Here is a 22934-nt window from a genome sequence, read left to right as displayed (position 1 = left end):
TCCTCACTTCCAATTTCACTTATCCTGCAAGTTCTCTCTCCTGATCAAATTAGTACCCTGAACTAAAAATGCATTTTGGAAAGACGGAGAGACTTGCGTTAATGAAGAACTCTATAGCAATCGGAATACTGAGCAATTTAACACACATTTTAACAAATAAATATTTAACACTGATAGTTTTTGTCCAGCTCATTCCTACCTGCGTGCAGCAGTGATGATGAGGTAGCCCAGGTCAACTTCTAAAGCATTCTTGCATGCTCCAAACACGATGGTGTGAAGGTTACGGAAGCCCCCTGAAAACACACACACACACACACACACACTCAATAAACACTCACACTAAGGTAGGCTGCGTTATAGCCAAGAGGAGAATTAGCAAGAGAGGCCAACTTTGCTTTACTTCCTGTATCTGCGTGAGGTGGGCGGTAAAATTATTAGGAGACAGGAAGAATGTTGGAGTCTATTCATTTCCAATGGGAGAGTGAACGTGAACACAGCTTCTGAACCATTCCTTAACTCCATGGTCACTGAACTAAATACTGGACCAAATCATCACAAGGCACACAATATTTACAAGATATTCATAGTAAAATGGCTTCTTTTAGCGAGACAAATCAGGAGAAAATCTACTTTGTTAATGACCTTTCTTTATCCCAGCAACAAACTCTCGCGAGATTTGAGATGAGTCCGGAAGCCTCTCTCTGTCCATCTGCAATTTCACGGACAACACATAGGGGGCTCTGACCCCATATTTAAGATGATAATATGTGAATATTTTAATGTGAAATGAATGGACATATTTAAAACGATTAGAAATGATCCTTATGTGCCCAAATTAGAGCTGGCATACTTGGTCTGCATATTGAGACAGGCAGATATGTAGGCACGGTTGAGGAGGATAGATTATGTAGTCTGTGTGATCTAAAGGAAATTGAAAATGAAAAGCAAGAGTTCTACAACTCTATTAGGGAGAGACTTTTTAATGAGGTAGATCCAAATCATGAATTTATATGGTTGGAGGACTTCGAGAAACTAAAACGACTATTTCAAAAGTACACCTTGTCAGTTGTTTTCAATGTACTTTGTTAAATGACTGTGAGTGTTGTTGTCTTCTTCTTCTATCGGGTTTCATGGCGGTTGGCAAACCTAAATGGTGCATTACCGCCACCTACTAGACTGAGTGTGGAAACAGTGTTGTTGTCAGGGGGGGGAGGGTGGAGGTCGGGGAGAAGCAAACCACGCCTACTATATTTAGGAGACCATTTGTAGGCTTTGTGTACCATTTCGCCTCTAGTGGCTCCAATGAAGTTGGCCCATCTTCATACATAAACCATCTTTGGTTATAGTGACGACTCATTGCGTTGTGAATACGGACGACGATTTTGAACACACCTGATCTCCAACTGTCCTCCACCACATGTTGAATGAGTCCTCCCAGGAATGGGACTCGGACCAGCTCCAGTTGCTCCAGGTTGCGAGCCGACGCCAGGCCCGTCACCAAGGGGACGTACTTGAGGGAGTTGGTCGGTCCGGCGCAGTTGCGCATCACAAACGTCCTGAGGCTCACGCACAGGAAGTCCTTGAAAGGCTGTGGCTTGGTGAGACGCACCCATTTCAGGTAGAGGTGACGCAACATGGACACGCACGGGATCTCTGGAACGTTCACCCCTGGCAAACACAACAAACCACACAACGTTCACACCTGGCAAACACAACAAACCACACAACATTAACACCTGGCAAACACAACAAACCACACAACGTTCACACCTGGCAAACACAACAAACCACACAACGTTCACACCTGGCAAACACAACAAACCACACAACATTAACACCTGGCAAACACAACAAACCACACAACGTTCACACCTGGCAAACACAACAAACCACACAACATTAACACCTGGCAAACACAACAAACCACACAACATTAACACCTGGCAAACACAACAAACCACACAACATTAACACCTGGCAAACACAACAAACCACACAACGTTCACACCTGGCAAACACAACAAACCACACAACATTAACACCTGGCAAACACAACAAGCGACAATATGGTTCATTTAAAAGTGCACACGTACCAAACGCAAACACTACTGAAAACACAAAAGCCTCTGACACACGTCAAGCGTCATACACACACTCAGCTATTTACAGTGAAAATGTTTTAAATAATGACGTTATTAAAATGTCAGTCATTCCTTTGTATATTTAAGTTATTGTCATATATAATATGCCCTGTGCAACTTTTGTTTGCAAATTCTTAAGCCAACAGAAAAGTATGTTTGTATATACTGTATACACACCATATCATCGCTGGGGGGGAGAATACCACTTAACTCAAATTTGTATTTATTATTATTATTATTTTTTTCTTCAGAAATCAATGCTATTTAACACCCTTTACATGTGTTGCTTTGAAAATATTGAACAAATGAAAAGTATCAAAGACGGCTTCAGAAAGAAGCTCTCAACTCCCTTCCATCCTCAAGCCGTCTGTGAAAGCCCCCCCAACTCCTCCCCCTCTCCCCTGCCACAGGCTGCTGCTGTGAAAGCCCCCCCAGCTCCTCCCCCTCTCCCCTGCGTGCCACAGGCTGCTGCTGTGCAGTCAGACTGAGAGCAGAAGATAAACACACTTCTCTCACTAGTTTACTGAAAATGCAACTCTGTCACAGCGAATCTATCTTTACAGAGGTTATTGTAACATTTAAAGTCCTGCTTATTATTGTAGGCCCGTATAAGAATTAAGCGTGTGGGCTTCATTGTCAGCTCTCATCAATGACAGATAATGAAGGAAAAAACCTTGTATCTCCACTTGAGCTGGATTCGGGTAAAGTAAAATGGTGATAATATAATAACACATGCAAGTAACTGACAATATACAAAGTCAGTAAACCAACTTTGATGAGGCAGTATTGCTCATATATGTTTTAAAAAATATATGGTTTTCTTCATTTCCTGAAAAATGTACATTTTGGACTTGGGTGGTTTCTTCCCGACAGATATGTTCAATTACAGATATGTTCAATGCCAAAAACAAATAAAATGCTTTATCGTTAATTATTTGTGTGACAATTAATATTTGTCAAGTAAAATATGATGACAGTTAGGGGCGGATATCGCCAGGTACCTGGCGATGCGATTACATATCGATTCGGAAGGTCACGATTCGATTAATCCCGATTAATCCTGATTAATCGGGCTACGTTACTGTGTGACTAATAAACAAAGTGCTTTCTAATGATTATGAATATATATATTATTTCACAGTGCACCTTTTTAACTCAAATCTTTGCTTCTGGGGGGGTCCATAGAACAAAATATTTTCAGATGGGGTCCGTGGCCAAATACAGAACAGCAATAAACAGATGAATCGAACACTCAGGCCAGCTCCTCCCCGTCAAACTCTTAGAAACATTAATGAGTTTGTACAAGCATACAACAAATATATTTTAATAATGACATAAGATGTCATGTCATTAACAAATAAAGAAATACATGGGCAGGATTTCGGTTGACGTCAGCAGCACTCTGTCAAATTGTCTTTATTCTTTGTTAGGACAAAAAGGTGCTTTTCTTTGTTTCCTTATTCAGGGATTTAATTTTCAGTTACTGAAGTGTCATTAAGGAAGCTTGGGGTCAGTTCTTGAGACTATATATATGTTGCACTTTTCTGTTTGTTTGCACACATTAAGGAGCATTTGGTTTAAAGTGTATGGCAACATTTTGGATTGTATGACGTTGAGGGGACACGGGAACTCGATACAACTCACAACGTGTGCAAGTTGTGTGAAAACAAATACAGTGGGAACAAGATGATATTGCCCACTGACATCCAGAGATGCAGTCAAGACAACCATCCCGATCCCGAACACAGCCGTGGCCCATGCACTCAGAAAAGGCGACTAGAATTACGAAGTCCATCGGCACTTTTATTGCAAAGGATTTACATTCATATTCGGTCGTGGAGACTAGCGACGGATTCCAGGCCATGTTATGCACTTTGGAGCCACACTACATCATCCCATCTCGGCCACATTTCACAGACGGTTGATGATGTGAGTTTTATCGAGTTCTCCTGTCCCCTCAACCTCAGTTACAATCCAAAATGTTCCCTTTCTGTCATCTTTTTTCTCTTCCCCTCCGCGTTGGTAACTCGTTCTGTTTTGGTTGTTGAAAGCTAAAGCGTGTGCGAGCGCTGTGTGCGTCACTCTAAACGGTCCGGTACGACGCCGCAGCGCAGTCACAGATTAGTTCCGCCCTTTTCCTCCGGTAAAAAATAATAATTATATAATCGATTTTTGACATTTGTGCATCGATGAATTATCGTTCATGACAGCATCGCGATTAATTGGATAATCGACTCCCCACCACTAATGACAGCGACAGCCCTCGGCACTCACCCATCTTAGCGGTGATGGGGATGGTCAGCTTGTTACTCACCCACTAGATGCAGCGTCTGGATCTTAGCGGTGATGGGGATGGTCAGCTTGTTCTCGGCGGGAATGGGGAAGGCACCGTTTCGGTTGCGGAACTTCCCCAGGATGTGAACCTGAGGCATGTAGTTCCATATGGCCTCCACCAGCTCCAGGTGGGACGTCTCCACACCCTAAATGTTAACAGAGAGAGGCCTTTGTGTTATTAGGGCAGTGGTTCTCAAAGTGAGGACCCAGGAGTCCTGGAATAGGTTATTCAGCAGTTCCCTATGGTGACACAAAGGAGACTCTTTGTGTCTCCATATGGAACCACTGCTGGTCATCAAATTATTGGCTTAGGAATGCAACAAAAACTAACAACAAAAGTATTTTTGAATTCAAGTCTCCATGGAGTGACAAACACACGCACCAAGAGATTGGGACAGGCTTGCAGTGCTTCCAGTACTCCGGGTATGCTGAAGGCCTCGTAGCCTCGGACTCGTCTCCGCTCCAGGTATCGAGGGTGGAGACCGTACAGCTGCTCCAGGTCCGGCATCTTCTTAAGCAGCAGCAGGAAGCTGCTGTCCGTGAAGCCTGCGCCACATCGCAGCCACACAGTGTACAGTACTACAGTTAAACAGTCCGTGAAGCCTTCACCACATCACAGCCACACAGTGCAGTACAGTCAGTGGTGGAAAGTATGTTTGGTGCACTGGCAACGCAAATAAGTATACTGTAAACCAGGTGGAACTACATGTCTATAACCCCAAATACCTAAACACAGCCTCTAAAAATACCTAAAGCCCAACCTGAGTCACGTATTGTCAGTGGTGGAAAGTAGCATTAAGTACATTTTATTAAGTACTGTACTTAAGTACAATTTTGAGGGATTTGTACTTTGAGTATTTCAAATTTATAATACTTTTACTTCTATTCCACTACATCTCAGTAGAAATATTGTACTTTTACTCCACTACAATTACTTGAACACTTTAGTTACTTTGTTGATTTTGATTATTATTACAAAACATACATTAATCACTTCAGCTCTATACATTTCGACCATTTGAAAATAGCCGATCTTCAAGCTCACAATGAAAACTTGAAATGAGACATTCTGCACAATGAGTATGTTCTACTTTTGGTACTTTAAGTACATTTTGATGCCCAAACTTTTGTGTGAGGGGGGAGGGGCGCAGTCGAAACGCCCCTCCCCCTCACACAACACAATGTTGTGTCAAACCATGTGACCTCCATTGGAAATACATTGGGCGGCCATGACACTACACAACATGCATCCAACGAGCACGAGAATTGCATGAAAGGTGTGAGCTCAGCCTTAGGCTGAGCTCACACCTTTCATGCAATTCTCGTGCTCGTTGGGTGTTGTGTCATGGCCGCCCAGCGGCCCAATGCATTTCCAATGGAGGTCACATGGTTTGACCCAACATTGTGTTGTGTGAGGGGGAGGGGCGGACGACTGCGCCCCTCCCCCTCACACAACACAATGTTGGGTCAAACCATGTGACCTCCATTGGAAATGCATTGGGCCGCTGGGCGGCCATGACACAACACCCAACGAGCACAGAGAATTGCATGAACCGTGTGAGTGCACCCTTAGGCTGAGCTCACACCTTTCATGCAATTCTCTGTGCTCGTTGGGTGTTGTGTCATGGCCGCCCAGCGGCCCAATGCATTTCCAATGGAGGTCACATGGTTTGACCCAACATTGTGTTGTGTGAGGGGGAGGGGCGCACGACTGCGCCCCTCCCCCTCACACAACACAATGTTGGGTCAAACCATGTGACCTCCATTGGAAATACATTGGGCGGCCATGACACAACACAACATGCATCCAACGAGCATCCAACGAGCACAGAATTGCATGAAAGGTGTGAGCTCAGCCTTAGGCCTCACTCAGACCTTTACTGCATTGCTGTATGCTTGTTGGATGAATGTTGTGTAGTGTCATGGCCGCCCCAATGCATTTCCAATGGAAGTCACATGGTTTGTAGTCCACATTTTGGACTACAAGCTGTTGTATGGCTTTCGGCTGTGTTTCGACTGCGCCCCTCCCCCTCATACAACACAAATGTTGTATGATGTCCCATTGGAAATGCATTGGGGCGGCCATGACAATACACAACATTCATCCAACAAGCATACAGCAATGCAGTAAAGGTCTGAGTGAGGCCTTAGAGTGCCATATAGTGGCCAAACATATCAATGGTCAAAGTATACTTTATGCACATAAACTTTGACGAGTGAATCTTATGGACATACATATTCATAATTGCCATAGTACATAATGTGACGAATTAATGCTCTGGCACATGGGGCCTTTTATACAGCCGCTGATATAAACCGATTGACTCTGAAGGCCTTGTGCTTTGTGACCGAGTTCCAGAACACTGCTTCTCAACGTCGGGTCCGGGACCACCAGGGGTCTAATCGGACCCTTACGGGTGCATTTATTCCATTTGTACACTCTCAGAGTTGAAATAACGCTGGGGATTTTACAGTGTAGATTGGGATCCCACTGATTTTTTTAACCCATTTTGACCTGAGATCAGATTCTAAAAATGTCTTCTACATCCTGACAGTTTTCTGAAAAAGCTATGTTTCTATGTCAGTGGTTCTTCAATTTTTCAAAAAATAGCAGACCTACAAGCTCATAGCGCGCCACCGTGTGGCGCGCTACGAGCTTGTAGATCTGCTATTTTTCCATAGCTAAAGCATAACATAATGCTGACACCAAAGGGGGTTCCTGCCCAAAATGGGTTAAATATATCAAATGGGGGTCTGTAGCCAAATGTCGAAATCTGCATATCAAACTGGGGGTGCAAGAAATTCAAAAGGTTGAGAATCACTGAACTAAAGTAAACTATACTGGAACACCAGTGTAAAATACAGTGGTCATTTAACTAGGGGTGTACAAATGGCACATTTTGTCCACAGTCCATTTGTACATTCTCTGAGTTACAGACCTGTAAGGGTCTATAACAGACTCAAGGCATTGAGGCATCACTAAAATGGCACAAACGTGAGACAAAGCTAATCCACAAAGTTAATTGTTACCATTTGAATTGACTGTTTTTAGCGTCTTATTTTGACATTCATTGTAAAGCAACTTTGTAACAATGTTTTAAAGCACTTTATAAATAAATAAAGTTAATTATTATTACAGTGTTTTGAGTAGTCCTTGCCTGAAGGCATGTACTCCCACCATCGGCTGGCACACAGATCCACCACTTTGACCACTCGGAGGTAGAGAGTGACAGCCTCGTGGAGCTTCCTGGACAGACACTCCATACACATGATGTCCTTCATGGGCAGGTATCTGTACAATTTAGGCATTTAGCAGACGCTCTTAATCCAGACCGACTTACAGTAAGCAAGAACAACACATGGTAATAGTCCATTCCACTCAGAGTGGAATGGACTGACTTGTGCTCTGAACTGATCACTTGAACTCTCTGCACTTTATATTTATTCACTATTCTTTGCACTGTCTTGTCCTGTTGTTGTAACTGCACTCTGCTGTCCCACTGCTGTCCCACAAATTCCGAACATGTTTACATGTCATGGCAATAAAGACTTCTGCTTCTGATTCTGGGTATGCGCGTGACATCATCATCAAACCCGGAAGTTATGCAGCAATGCCTACTGAGTGGCAAAAAAAAACACTTGCTGGCCTTGACAGCCCATACATTCAAACAGAACGTTAAACTCACTTTGCATGTTGCTTTGCCACTCGATTTGCCACTCAATGTGCCATTCACTTTAAGCATGCGCATACCCTCTATACATCAAATACATAGTCATCAAGGATCATATGTAAGCTAAGAACATTCGTCTAATATCTGTACAATAAAACTATACAGTACACTATAGAGTGCTATGTCTACATAAAATGCTATCTAAATTACATAAGTTTAGCCTTTGCCTGTGCCTATAAGGTCGTCAAGACTAGAGCAAGTGCTACAGGCTAAGATAGTCTGAAGAGGTGAGTTTTCAGACAATGGCAGAAGATTGGGAGTGTACTGTCCCTGCAGGCTACCTGAAGATGTGACAAAGGACTTCATGAGACAGCTCATTGATGTAGTCTTTGGGTTCGTCATGTCTGGGGACCGGCACCCCCCCGCCACCACTCAGCCCCACGGGCTGAATCTTCGTCGACTTCCTCCTCGGACCCATGACTTCCTGCGCAGGGAAATCATGCACTGTGTTAGTTTATCAACTCTCAAGAGTGAGAATCTTCTAGAAACAGCAGGAGGAGGAAAAGTTTGTTTTCACTCCAGTTTGTTTACAGTCACATTTAGAGTAAAGAGAGACAGTAAAAAAACCACAAAGCCTAACTTGGCACCAGAAGAACTTATGGCCCTATCTTGCCCCTTATCCCTAAACTTATTTTCCATTATTTTGAAAAACCTTTTAAAATAGTTCAACTAGCCAATCTACATCGACACATTGTGAGCTTGTAGATCGGCTAGTTGAACTATTTTAAAGGGATTTTCAGAATAGTAAAACATGACAAAATTATTTTACGGATATGGGGTAAGGGTTGGCGCAAGATATAGCCCTTTCTCATATTTTCATCCACTGATCAACATAACCTGATCCAAGTCCTTGTGCGAATAGACGCCCAGAAAAAAGCTTGACAGTTGACACATTTCAGCTCTTGTCGCGGACGACGGGCATGTGCGCTGTGCATGAAACGGTCATGAACGCGACCGTTTCAGTGCGCCGTGCCAGGCTTGCCCCACGCCTCAACTCTTATTGAAAATGAATTACAAGGCACTCAATCGCTCCCCAGGGAAAAGCCCTTCACAGCAGCCTCGGCTCCAGGATTAAATGATTGAGTGGGGCAGTTGAAAATGGTGAGGGGGCACACATCATTTTTACATGAAACTAAAACTGAGGGGGCAGAATTTGAAACAGAGGGTGCCAAGGCAGGCCCCCTCTGGCATGGATAATTTTATATTGAGAAATCTGTTAAGAGGATATGTATCTGCATTTCATCAATGTATCTGCATTTCATCACAATATATCATAATCCTCACATATACTAGCCACGAGGTTAGCCAACAGTTAATCAAACTAATATTCGTAGTAATCAATGAAATCACGAAAAAACGTGTCACACAGGAACAGGACAGTCGGGCGACAGAGTATATATTAAAAAAAAGTGGGCTTAAGTGGTTAACAGGTTTATTTGTTGACATTTAAAACATATATTCAAATATAAAAACATGCCTCTCGATTACTCAAAAAAGTAATCAGTAGAATAATTGATAAGAAAATAATCAATAGTTGCAGCCCTAACTAGCCTGCCCTACACTGTGGAAACCAGCTATCTGTTGGTGTTCAACTAGTGGTCCGGGGACCACCAGTGGTTCTTCTTGAGGGGGTTCCACCGTCCCAGGTGGTCCCCAGCTAAATGGAGAGTTGGTAACCAAATAGACCCTTATAGAACTCTTGAGAGCATAACATGAAACCAAATGGACCTGTACGGGTGCATTTGGGTTTCATTTTACACTCTCAAGAGTTAAATCATTGTTAAACATCTGCAATACGTTACTTAATTTACAAGAAGTCTACACAATTAGAGAATGCAGAATAATTGTTATTTTGATCAATGTTTGCCTGTTATCTCTCCTAATGGTACCAAAATCAATACAGCATGGGATTGTGGACAAAATCTTATCCAATGACATCCAACAGAATATTCTAAGTCTTGGGTCTGAGAGGCTAAATGTGATCAAATGGTGGTCCGTGGCTCAAATACCGGATAAATAATGGACCTTGATATGAAAAGGGTTTTGAAAACCACTGGCATACACCATCAAAAAACGAGGGGGTGCACCTGAGTCAAACCAAAGAGAACATTGTCACCATGTCATCATCATGACAGTGTACAAAACACTGAAAACAACGTGACAACAGGCCAATAGAGATGGCAGCACGCAAAGCAGTAGAGATGACAATATATTAAATAATAATAAACAAAACATGTAGCTTAATGTGCTAAAGAAGTACTTCAGGGCAGGCACATAAACATTGTTTACCAAGTTCGGACGTTACAAAATAACGACACGTTTAATTCTTTAAACCGATGAAGAAACATCGTTTTCGTAGCATGTTCTCAGCTGGTAAAAACAAGAAACATACGTTTGTTTGTTTGTTTTTATAACAAAGCTATGCTAGCAGTAGCTTGTTAGCATAGTAGCGGCTAACAGCATAGGTTACCTTTCTGCCCCGCGATGTATAAATCCAGAACATTCTACAACAATCTTCTTACAGTGCGTGTCCAACCATTATGATACAATCCATGCAAACCTCGTTTAAAACAGCCCTAATCATAGTCCTGCCACCCAGAGAGCCACTTTGAGAGGACGTCGGATTTGAACAGAAGTTCCAAATGTTAAGTTTTAGAGTTCAACTCGAGCCCGAGAGCACCCTCCGTCGTGCCTGACGATTGCATACGAGGCAAAAGCATCGACCCCATGTCGTCTATACTACATGCACAGGTCAGGTCTCCTGGTTTCTTCTCTCTCTCCGATCTCAAAGCAACCCAAAGCACAGCCCAGTTGGGCAGGCAGGCTGCTCAATAAAACCCTCTTCAAACACCTCAGTCCCATGTCGCTCACCTGTGTCCGGCGTCTGCATGCAGCGTCAAATCATTTATCCACAGATAAACTTTGTGTAGCAGCAGCAGCTGGTTAGCTCGACGCTAACCTAACGATGCTAACATGGGGCTGTTGTTGACTTGAGGATGCTGCTGATGCTCACAACAACAAAACTGACTGAGTGAGTGAGGAGGAGGAGGATCTTCTGCTTCTTCTCTGGGCTCCCGGCAGGCTGTACACACTTTCGTGCAACGCTGCTGCCCTCCACAGGCGAGGGTTTACTTTGTTTTGCTACGTGTGTGTGTGTGTGTGTGTGTGTGTGTGTGTGTGTGTGTGAGAGAGTCCACGTGTCTGTCCCTGTGGTGTGGTCCGAGCACGGAAAGCTACAACCCGGACGGTATTAGTTAGTTATAGACCCCTCCACACGGTAACCCCTGGAACAGACCCCTCCACACGCTCGTTACACGTGGTAACTGTCATTTCTCTAAGCACAGTACAGAGCACAATACACGACTACAATACAGTTCACTGAGTTCAGAACACAGTAGTGGTTTCCCAAACTTTTTCTTGTCAAGGAACAAGGACCCCCAAATTGACACTAATTAGCCCGCAGACCCCCAGTTGAAGAGATATGCCAGCCTGGCCCAGCCAGGGACCCCCACAAGAGAATAGTTTTACGGATCTAGCGGAGATCCTCAACCTCAAATTGTGGCAGCGGTGGCCGAACGGATAGCGGCGCGGTCTAGATACCGGAAGGTTCCCAGTTCGAACCAGCCGTCCGACACGTTAAAATTACCACCGCTGAAATGCCCTTGAACAAGGCATCAACCACTACGATGAAATGTGTTCTATGAGCAGGGCCTGGCTGGAAACAAGTTCTTGAGCTTAGCCCAGATACCCTGGGTAAATATAGATTTCATTTCATTTCATTTCAACCTGTTTAATTTCAAGGACCCCCATGCAGTTTGACATAAATTAGGCTACGGAACCCCATTTAATGGCATTTCGCATATTTCTATCTCTGGGACCCAATTTATATTGTAAAATCAATGTTAATTTAACTCTGAGAGTATACGGGTCCATTTGGTTCCATTTGTACACTCTCTGAGTTACAGACCCACAAGGGTCCATTTGGTTCCAAACTATCATTTAGCTATAGGGACCCCCTGGAACTCCCTCAATGACCCCTAGGGGTCCCCAGACCCCACTTTGGGAAGCAATGGTACAGTACAGTAACTATAACAATACATGTATAGTTGTTAACCAGTGGCACTGGTCCAGGGACGGGGGACCACAGTGGTCCTTGAGGGGATTCCCAGCTAGATGACAACAACAACAAAATATTTGTAGTTTTGGGTCAGAGAGGCTAAATCTCATCAAATGGTGGTCCGTGGTTCAAATGCCAAATAAATAATGTACTTTTGCATGAAGGGTTGAAAACCACTGCCCTTTTCGAATATACAGTAGACCAGTATAGTGGACTGATAGTCTTAAAGGAGAATAATTTGAGACCCTATAGGGCTGTCACCCTGATCTGCCAATTCCTCACACATCTGCTGCCTCTCATTTATGTGCTTCTCAGAACATGTTTCACTGTTTTTTACGTCATATTGTCTGAGTAAATCAGCTGATCTCTATTTTTGTCCTACACAAAGATTAAATTCCCATTGACAATGAACGGAGAATTTTACGTCATTGGCCCTCATTTATCAACGTGGCGTACGCCAAGATATGGGTGCACGCCGGAAATACCGCAATTTATCATTTCTGCACTTCTGGGGCCGTGGCCCAGGGGCCCTTCGGGGAAATTGGGCCGCGCAGTACTAGGTTTGACGCCCTGAAAAGGGCTTCTGGGGCCCTTCATTGGCCATTGATTTAGTTAAATGTAGGTCAAAAACATGATAAAAACACGGAAAAACACAAAAATGTTGTACGCACACTATGGGGGCCCTGCAAAAATGACCGGCCCAGGGGCCCTCATGGGGGTTAATCCGTCCCTGGCCCCTCGGGGCACAGGTCTCCACCAGGGCAGGTCAGGTTGTGGCCTCCTGGTGGCGCTATAATAGGCCAATGTGAAAAGGGTGCCATTTCTTCTTACGCATTGGATGGCAATTGATTTGAGGCATTTTGTTCCAAAAATGTGTTTTGCAAAAATCCACCTGTTGGTGGCGCTATAACAGGCCAATGTGAAAAGGGTGGGATATATTCCTCAGCCTAGTAGAAAAGTCTGTGAAAGATTTCACGTGAATTGCATGCTGCAATCTGGAGGAATAATATCAAAAAATGTGTTTTACAAAAGTCGGCCTCCTGGTGGCGCTATAACAGGCCGTTGGGGCAGAGGTTCATCATTGGCATCCAGGGAGTATGTGTGCACAATTTGGCATCGACCGGGTTAACGGTGGCGGAGATTAGCTGTTAACAGACGGACGGACGCACACACACACACGGACGGAGTGCAAAACATACCCTCTCCCCATGCCCTCGGCCTGGTGGAGACAATGACGTTTAGAAGATTTAGAACACTTTCCTGGGGGTCTTTATGTGGGTAATATGTGGTTTTAGATATTTTAGATTTTAGCAGTGAGCCCAGTGTCTCTGATGTCATCGACACTGGGCTCACTTCCTTCCTGGGCTACAATTCCCATAATGCTTTGGTGCACTGCTCCTCTTTGTGGATGGGGGAGGGCTGTCTTACTGAGACAACATGTCTGAGAAGGAAGGGAAGTGGTCACGTGACTGGGCTGCGCCATGACACTTTCATGGACAATTTCATGGGAGCCAAATTCACACCGGCAGTGCAATGAATACATGGCAGTGAATGGAGCCGGCTGGACCAGCTCATAACAAACATTATTTATGAACAATTGAGACCTTTGTCATATAATTGGTTCAGGAATATAAAATAAGACATATCACTTACTTTTCGATGTGCAGAGTGCACAGTATATAATTTTATCTGAGGATCTAAACAGCAGCAGGTATCGTTTCTGGCTCCGAAGTATCGCAAGATTTGGCTGACAGAATAGGAAACGGTGGTCTCGCAATACTTGGTACGTTCAGAAAGGTACTTTGTGCTCTTTAGATACCATACCTCTATAAAAATGACACAGTGTACACATCGAAAAGCAACACAGCAGACAATAATGTGTTACATGTCTTCTGTTATTTTCCAGAAGTGATTACTTTACAAAAGGTCTCAGTCATTCATAAATATTAAATAACGTTCATGAGCTGGTCACTGAGCTCTCATTGACTCCAGTGCATTCTGCCAAACTTCCGGGTAGTTTGGCTCCCATGAAAGTGTCCATGAAAATGTCATGGCGCAGCCCAGTCACGTGACCACTTCACTTCCTTCTCAGAGCTTCCTTGATGTAGTCCAAGGACAGTCTAAGAAGGATGAGACGCGAAGACCGTACGGGCGACGCCATGTTGCTTTGGAAGGAAAGAAACATGCGCAATGGGCTATATGCAGCCAACACTTCCGCGTTCAGCTTCCTTGGTCTCAACTGCGCATGTTTCTTTCCTTCCAAAGCAACATGGCGTCGCCCGTACGGTCTTCGCGTCTCATCCTTCTTAGACTGTCCTTGATGTAGTCCAGGAAGTAAGTGAGCCCAGTGTCCATGACATCAGAGACACTGGGCTCACTGCTAAAATCTAAAATATCTAAAACCATATAATACACACATAAAGACCCCCATACCAGGAAAGTGTTCTATCCTCTAAACGTCATTAACATGTATTTTTTCGCAAAAAGGGTGAAGTTTCCCTTTAATGGTATGGTCACATATAAACCCAGCAAGTGGATTCATGATAGACAATATTTTAGGCCAATAAAAAAGAGAAAGACTATGCCAAATTTTGCACTTTAAACAAAAGAAGCCTGTTGCCACTAGATGGCACTCTAAGACCATTATCACGGGCCAAGTGGAGCACTTTTAACCTTGTCTTCATGGTCCTCACTAATGCTCATTACATTACTCATTATAAGACGGCACCATTTCTGTCTACCTGCGCTGTGTCTCAGAGGAGGAATCTGCCTTACTATAGTGGTGGACAAAAGTACTCAATGTTGTACTATACCTACTGTGTAGAACGTAGAAATACTGTGAAAGTCCAGAATTCAAAATCCACTTGAGTCAAAGTACACAAGTTTGGGCACCAAAATGTACTTAATGTACAAAAAGTAGAAAGTACTCATTGTGCAGAATGTCTCATTTCATGTTTTCAAAAGTATACAAATATTTCTAAAATAGCAGATCTACGAGCTCACAATGCGCCACATCTGTTTCCCAAAATTGTACTTGAAGGGAAATACCACTCATTTTCCTTCAATTCGATTCCTGATCGATAATACCCTGTTTTAGATAACTCAATGCAACACATTGTGAGCTTGAAGATCTATTAAAAAAACATTTTAAAACTAGAAAAAGTGCCTCTCGGGGGACAGGTCTCCACCAGGCCAGGTCAGGTTGTGGCCTCCTGGTGGCGCTATAATAGGCCAATGTGAAAAGGGTGGGATATATTCCTCAGCCTAGTAGTAGGAAAGTGCGTGAAAGATTTCCTGTAAATTGCACACTGTTCATGATTTGAGGCTTTTTGTTCAAAAAAGGCCAATCCTGCAAACTTTGAAAGCCAATGTTAGCCAATTAGGATGGAATATGAAATATTGGACAGATCCGTCATGACGATAGAGATAGTGTAACGATTTGCGGGATTTTTGGACAAAATCTGGAGGAGTAATATCAAAAAAGTGTTTTACAAAAGTCGGTATCCTGCCTCCTGGTGTCGCTATAACAGGCCGTTCTGGAAAGTTTGGGGCAGAGGTTTATCGTTGGCATCCAGGGAGTGTGTGTGCAAAGTTTGGCATCGACCAGGTTAACGGTGCCGGAGATTAGCTGGTAACGGACGGATACCCACACATGGCCGGACACACACACGGACAAAGTGCAAAACATACTCTCCCCCCATGCCTTCGGCCTGGTGGAGACAATAATGTTGTACTATAATACTTTGGTACTTTAAGTGCATTTTGATACCAGAACATTTGTACTTTTACTCAAGTCAAAGTTTGAATAGAAGCCTTTTACTTGTAACAGAGTATTTTGTTATAGAGGGTATGCGCATGCTTAAAGTGAATGGCACATCGAGTGGCAAATCGAGTGGCAAAGCAACATACAAAGTGTGTTTAACATTGTTTAATGTTGTTTAATGCAATCAGATATGACTTTTATGTTTGGATGCATTGGGCTGCCAAGGCCAGAAAGTAGTTTTTTGCCACTCAGTAGGCGTTCCTGCATAATTTCCGGGTTTGATGATGATGTCATGCGCATACCCTCTATTGTGGTATATACTGTAGGCCTATTGAAGTACAAAATCTGAGTACTGAGTTCTTCGTTCTTCCACCATTGATTGCCTCCTAGCACTTTCATTTTTTTCCCTACGTAGGCCTATCTTCCCTTTGTACTGTTTTTATACTGTGCTAAATAAATAAATCAAATCAAATCAAAACCAAATCAAATTGATGTACAACACTCAAATGATTGGACACTCAGAAAATACGTGGCAAATGAAACCTGGTTCAGCAGGTTTAAGCAAAGAGAACCGCAGGGTGTGTGTGTGGACGTGCTGTGTTCTGCCTGATTTATAGCCAATCTACAAGCTCACAACGTGTGACTAACACGTGAATTTGTAGATCGTCTTATTTTTCGAGCCTGGCAACCAAGTATATATTTAATCAAGTGAGGTTGTGTGGGGCTAGAGAAGATCATCATATTAGGTTGGAAAATGTCACAGGCCAACACGGAAATAGCACATCTAAAAGCTCACAACACGTTGCGCTGCAACGACGTGTGAGCTTGTAGATCTGCTATTTTTGGTGCACTGGTAACGCAGATAAGTATACTGTGAAGTAAACCAGGTAGAACTACTATGTCTATAACCCCAAATCCCTAAACACGACCTCTAAAAATACCTAACTAGCTATAGCTAACCCAACCTGAGTCACTTATTGTCAGTGGTGGAAAGTAGCATTAAGTACATTTTATTTATTTAATTATTTTATTTATTAAGTACATTATTAAGTAATTGTACTTAAGTACAATTTTGAGGTAGTTGTACTTTACTTGAGTATTTCTAATTTCCGGTACTATTACTTCTACTACACTACATCACAGAAGCAAATATTGTGCTTTTACTCCACTACAATTTATTGAAAACTTTAGTTACTATTTACTCTGTAGATTTTGATTATTATCTCAATACATAGCCTACATTAACCAATTCAGCCCCATCTACATTTCGGCCATTTGAAAATAGCCGTTTCTACTTTTGGTTCTTTAAAGTATATTTTGATACCAATACTTTTCTAACAACCAGTTCTCGAGGAGGAGTCTCTCTCTCTCACACACTCTCTCTCTCACACACACACACACACACACACACACACACACACACACACACACACACACACACACACACACACACACACACACACACACACACACACACACACACACACACACACACACACACACACACACACACACACACACACACACACACACACACACACACACACACACACACACACACAGCCCTTTTGCTTCCTCATACCTGCATATCAAGGGCTGACACACCTTAGTTAGGTGTGGCTCTACACAGTCAATCATTCTCACTGACTCACACGCTCGCACAGTCCAAATATCCAAATATCTGCAGATGCACGTGTTTGTCTGCTTAACGCCTTAAACCACTTGCTTCTCCGACATTTAGTCAAGGAAGGACCCCCTCCATAATCAGACGAATTTGGCCTGGAGACCCACATCTGAAAATAAGAGATTTGTTAAAACATTTCTAAATTATTCCAAACCTTTCACAATTCAAAAGTGCACAATGCGGCAATGCGATGTGAGCTTGGAGATATAAAAGTATATACACAACAAAGTAGTTAAGAGTGATTTTCATGCTATATAAACGTATTTTGCTGAGTACCCCCTGGGACCCCTTCAAGGACCCCACTTTGAGAACCACTATCTTATATGGCTATGTACCTATACTTCACTGACTGCACTGCAGTAGGGCTACTGCTGTTTACAGTCAGATGGCTGGACAGACGGACACCCCAGTGGATCAGGGTTAGAGCGGCTGGATGGCAACCGCAAGGTTCCCGGTTCGGCTCCCCCAGTTAAGTGTCAAATTGTCCTCGAGCAAGAACCTCTGAACTCCTAATTGCTCCATGTGTACAGGCAGGGACAAATTAGCCATTGGGCCAGTGGGGCCGTGGCCCAGGGGCCCTTGGCTCTCAGGGGCCCTTCGGGGAAATTGGACCGTGAGGTACTAGGTTTGACGCCCTGAAAAGGGCTCCTGGGGCCCTCCGTTAAAAAGATGATAAAAACACGTAAAAAAGCATGCGCGCTGTGAGGGCCCTGCAATTATTACCGGCCCAGGGGCCCTCGTGGGGGTTAATCCGTCCCTGTGTACAGGTTGGTGCCTTGCATGGTTTCCTCTGTCATCGGTGTATGACTGTGTGTGAGAATGTAATGCATATGTAAAGCGCTTTGGATAAAAGCACTATAATAATGCACGGGTGGACAGGAGCAAAGACATGGCCTGGTGGAGACGACGGCGACGACGACGAAAAAGCCCAACGTCTGCAACGGGAGGTTTGTTTGTTTTATGAATCTTGACCTCTGTCTGCCCTCCTAATACTGACATCTGTTCCACAGTCTAGCCACAAAATCAACCTGTCCTGCAGTGCACACCCTCCATTCAGAGTCTGTCTCTGCTTGCGTGTTACTTTTCCCCTCTCTGTCTGGACATCTGAACCATTGAGACTGTGTAGGACAGTGCATGGTTCTCACATTGAGACTGTATAGGACAGTGCATGGTTCTCACATTGAGACTGTATAGGACAGTGCATGGTTCTCACATTGAGACTGTGTAGGACAGTGCATGGTTCTCACATTGAGACTGTATAGGACAGTGCATGGTTCTCACATTGACTGTATAGGACAGTGCATGGTTCTCACATTGAGACTGTATAGGACAGTGCATGGTTCTCACATTGACTGTATAGGACAGTGCATGGTTCTCACATTGAGACTGTATAGGACAGTGCATGGTTCTCACATTGAGACTGTATAGGACAGTGCATGGTTCTCACATTGACTGTATAGGACAGTGCATGGTTCTCACATTGAGACTGTATAGGACAGTGCATGGTTCTCACATTGAGACTGTATAGGACAGTACATGGTTCTCACATTGAGACTGTGTAGGACAGTGCATGGTTCTCACATTGAGACTGTATAGGACAGTGCATGGTTCTCACATTGAGACTGTGTAGGACAGTGCATGGTTCTCACATTGAGACTGTATAGGACAGTGCATGGTTCTCACATTGACTGTATAGGACAGTGCATGGTTCTCACATTGAGACTGTATAGGACAGTGCATGGTTCTCACATTGAGACTGTATAGGACAGTGCATGGTTCTCACATTGAGACTGTGTAGGACAGTGCATGGTTCTCACATTGAGACTGTATAGGACAGTGCATGGTTCTCACATTGACTGGGTAGGACAGTGCATGGTTCTCACATTGAGACTGTATAGGACAGTGCATGGTTCTCACATTGACTGTGTAGGACAGTGCATGGTTCTCACATTGACTGTGTAGGACAGTGCATGGTTCTCACATTGACTGTGTAGGACAGTGCATGGTTCTCACATTGAGACTGTATAGGACAGTGCATGGTTCTCACATTGACTGTGTAGGACAGTGCATGGTTCTCACATTGACTGTATAGGACAGTGCATGGTTCTCACATTGAGACTGTATAGGACAGTGCATGGTTCTCACATTGAGACTGTATAGGAGTGTATGGTTCTCACCGCGGTTTTGGAAATACAAGTTTTCCACCCGGCAGCAACAATGGGATGGTCCACATTTAGAGTTCCATTCAGTCAGGTTTGCACTGCAGTAGCCTCAGTTCCCAGGCTTTTATTTAGGTGTGCAGGGCCTGCTGAGGCAAGCAGTGCATGTGAGCAAAAACTAAACCCTACAAATGTCAGTACAAAAACCACACAAACGCAGCACGCACACCATCGCCGTTGGGCATACTCCTTGTATCTCTACATTTCAACTTTCGAGCTTGTAGATCTATTTCACAAACTTTTAAAAGTTCTGTGAAAAGGTTAAGTGTGTCTGTTTGGGTTTTACAAAATATTTAACCAATAATACACGGGGGGACAAAGCAATCTATGAGAGCTTCTCCCAAAATAAAAGCCGTAAGGCATCAGAGAACGCTGCTTCGGACTGCTCGATGTCACAATGTACGAATAGTCGAATACTAATATATTGTAAAAGTCCTGTATTCCAAAATGTACTTCAGTACTTTAGTACAAAAGTATGGTTTCAAAATATATTCAAGTAAGAACCATTATGCTCAGTTTTCAAAACTAGCAAAAAACTTTTCAAAAAATAGCAGTTTTACAAGCCAAGCTTTTAAATTGCAAATTTCTGAATAGGCAAAGCATAAAATAAATCTTAATTGGTGAATGTATGTTTTGTAATAATCTACAAAGTAACTTGTAACTAATGTTGTCAAATAATAGTAGCGGAGTAAAAAAAAATAACAATATTTGCCTCTGAGATGTAGTAGAATAGAAGTATAAATTATAGAAAAACTGACATACTCAAGTAAAGCTAAAGTACCTCAAAGTTCAAACTACTTAGTTGCTTTCAAACACTGGGTGTGTTCCACCTGAACTCGGCATATTCCTGGCAGCACTGTGTGATTACAGCCTGCTCACAGGGCAAGGCATGCCAGCTGGGATGACGGGCGGTGCAGGCCATTCATTTTGCTGACAAAGAGCAGCTCCTACTCAAAGCAGTATTTAACATCTTACTTACTTCTAAATTGTACCTTTCTCTAACCATAAGATCTCAGGTTTTTACATTCATAAAGGGCTATTTAAAAAAACAAAAGCAGTCTGAAAATGCGTCACAGCCGGTAGGCTACGTCTAGCTTAAGAAAAAACGAGATTTGACTGGAGTCAGTCCACCCAGTTGCACGTACGGAGATGTGACATCACTGTAGCTCAAATAAAAGGCCGCCTTTAAACACTTGATTTACATTTCTGATTATTCATCAGAAATGTCATTGTATAAATGTTGAGAAAGCACCAAAAGTCATCTCCAAAATAAATATCACAATATATCCACATAGTCCACATCGCCCAGTGGTGATGATGGCAAATTGTTCAACACCTTCTAAGCTGGGAAGCCAGGCGACCATTCCTCAATTTGTACAGTAGTTCCTTCTGCACTTCTCCATATTCACAGTTCACACGGCGGCCATTATGCCATAAAGTTTTCAACTCGCAAACTTGGAGTGAGAGCAAAATGGCCGGTGTGTGTGAACATAGTCAATAGTTAGGGGTCTGCATGGGGCCAAAGGTCTGTTTGGAACATTTTCTTCAACATCTTGCACAAATTAAAAATGTTCCTTCATCCACCTTCAACCTGGCAACCTCATTTTTGTCATATTGTCATATTCAAAATCATGTGTTTATATGTCAATGTATTTGAAAAGAAAAAGCATATCTGTAAGCTCACAATGCGTCACTCTTCATACGAGAACTACTGTACAGTGTGTGTGCGTGCATGCACACACGTTGGGGGGGGCTCAGATTTAGTGTCAGACATAAAAGGGGGGAAGGGGAGGGGGACCAGTGGGTCTCAAGTGGAGCCCGGGGCCCCATTAGGGTCCTTGAGGTTCCCCGAGCAAAATAGTTAATGTACCATCAAAATCAGTTTAACCACTTTGCATCTATTCTAAACTCAACAAAAGTTGGGAAACTTAACTTGGTCCAACATTTCAATTTCCACATTGATAATACCAATTGGTATTGTAGTTTGTCATTTTAATCGTTGATTAGTCACCTTTACAACAAGGTATAGATTGAAAAGATCAGGCGTTCGTAGAATGAGCAACACAGCTTTTTTTTTCTCTTATTACTGTGGGAGAGTGCAATCATCCAATCCACTAAGCAACTCAAAGCAAAGGGTTGAATACCAACCACTTGCCATTTTGGCAATTGTTTTGGAGGCGCTACCCACACATTTACCAATTGGTATTATTAAAGTGGAGACATAATGGACCAAAGTTAAGTTTCCAAACTTTTGCAGTTATAAAATAGCCCATCTACAAGCTCACAACGTGCTGTGATGAGACTGCCATGTACATCCATTTTGAAAATAAAACTTTAACACCACAAATTTCATATGGGGTCCCTGGTACAAAATATTTCCGGATAGGGGGCCTAATAGGCCTATGGCATATTCATTTGGGGTACCTTAAAATGAAAAGGTTGGGAACCACTGAAATAGCCCTCATCACTGGCATCCCTGTTTTGGTCATGTCATTATAGGTGAAAATGCTACATTTTATTTGATTGCATTTATCTTTGCGTTTTTTTAATTTTTTAGCAGTGGCGCAACATGGTTACGGCAGACTCCAGTGCATGCCGTTTAGGCTACCCTAGCCATTTGACATTTGAAACATCAACGTCATCAACTCTTCATCAAAAATACCAATTAGCACATCAAACACTTGATATTTTGTTAGTGTTAAATGGCTCTATATCCCCTTAGTAATCATTGCTATAGCATGTTAGTTCAGTAATATTGGTCTCCCAGTCTCTCCAGCTCTTTAGTAAACCGAAAGGGGTGCATGTGTTTGGTCCAACATACTAACACTCCGACAGACAATAGTCCGACACCAAACCCTAACCTAACCTCACAGGGAAGCCACGGGTGAGTCTTAACCGGCCATGAATGTCGAGAGCCACACAGGTGTCGGACTGTTGCATGTCGG

At 43.2% G+C, this 22934-nt stretch overlaps 1 protein-coding gene and 1 long non-coding RNA gene across 3 annotated transcripts in view; one reads left to right on the top strand and one right to left on the bottom strand.

Moving 5' to 3' along the window:
• The window catches only part of fbxo38 (F-box protein 38), a 40614-nt gene extending 29357 nt beyond the window's left edge, over window positions 1–11257 (bottom strand). The window contains exons 1-7 of one of the 2 annotated variants that reach the window (XM_079515251.1): window positions 11078–11257; window positions 8488–8630; window positions 7613–7767; window positions 4858–5021; window positions 4456–4621; window positions 1393–1668; window positions 200–293 (exon numbers count right to left, since the gene is read on the bottom strand). In XM_079515251.1, the coding sequence (XP_079371377.1) occupies window positions 200–293; window positions 1393–1668; window positions 4456–4621; window positions 4858–5021; window positions 7613–7767; window positions 8488–8624 (992 nt within the window). In that variant the 5' untranslated portion in view covers window positions 8625–8630; window positions 11078–11257. The remainder of the gene's footprint in view (window positions 1–199; window positions 294–1392; window positions 1669–4455; window positions 4622–4857; window positions 5022–7612; window positions 7768–8487; window positions 8631–11077) is intronic. The other variant, XM_079515252.1, reaches the window with a different exon arrangement.
• The window catches only part of LOC306940464, a 687363-nt gene that overhangs the window by 556279 nt on the left and 108150 nt on the right, over window positions 1–22934 (top strand). The gene's annotated exons all lie outside the window — the stretch shown is intronic.

The sequence above is a fragment of the Electrona antarctica genome, assembly GCF_951216825.1.
Source record: "Electrona antarctica genome assembly, chromosome: 1".
Taxonomy (NCBI): Eukaryota; Metazoa; Chordata; class Actinopteri; order Myctophiformes; family Myctophidae; genus Electrona; species Electrona antarctica.
This window is presented reverse-complemented; position numbering and strand designations above follow the sequence as displayed.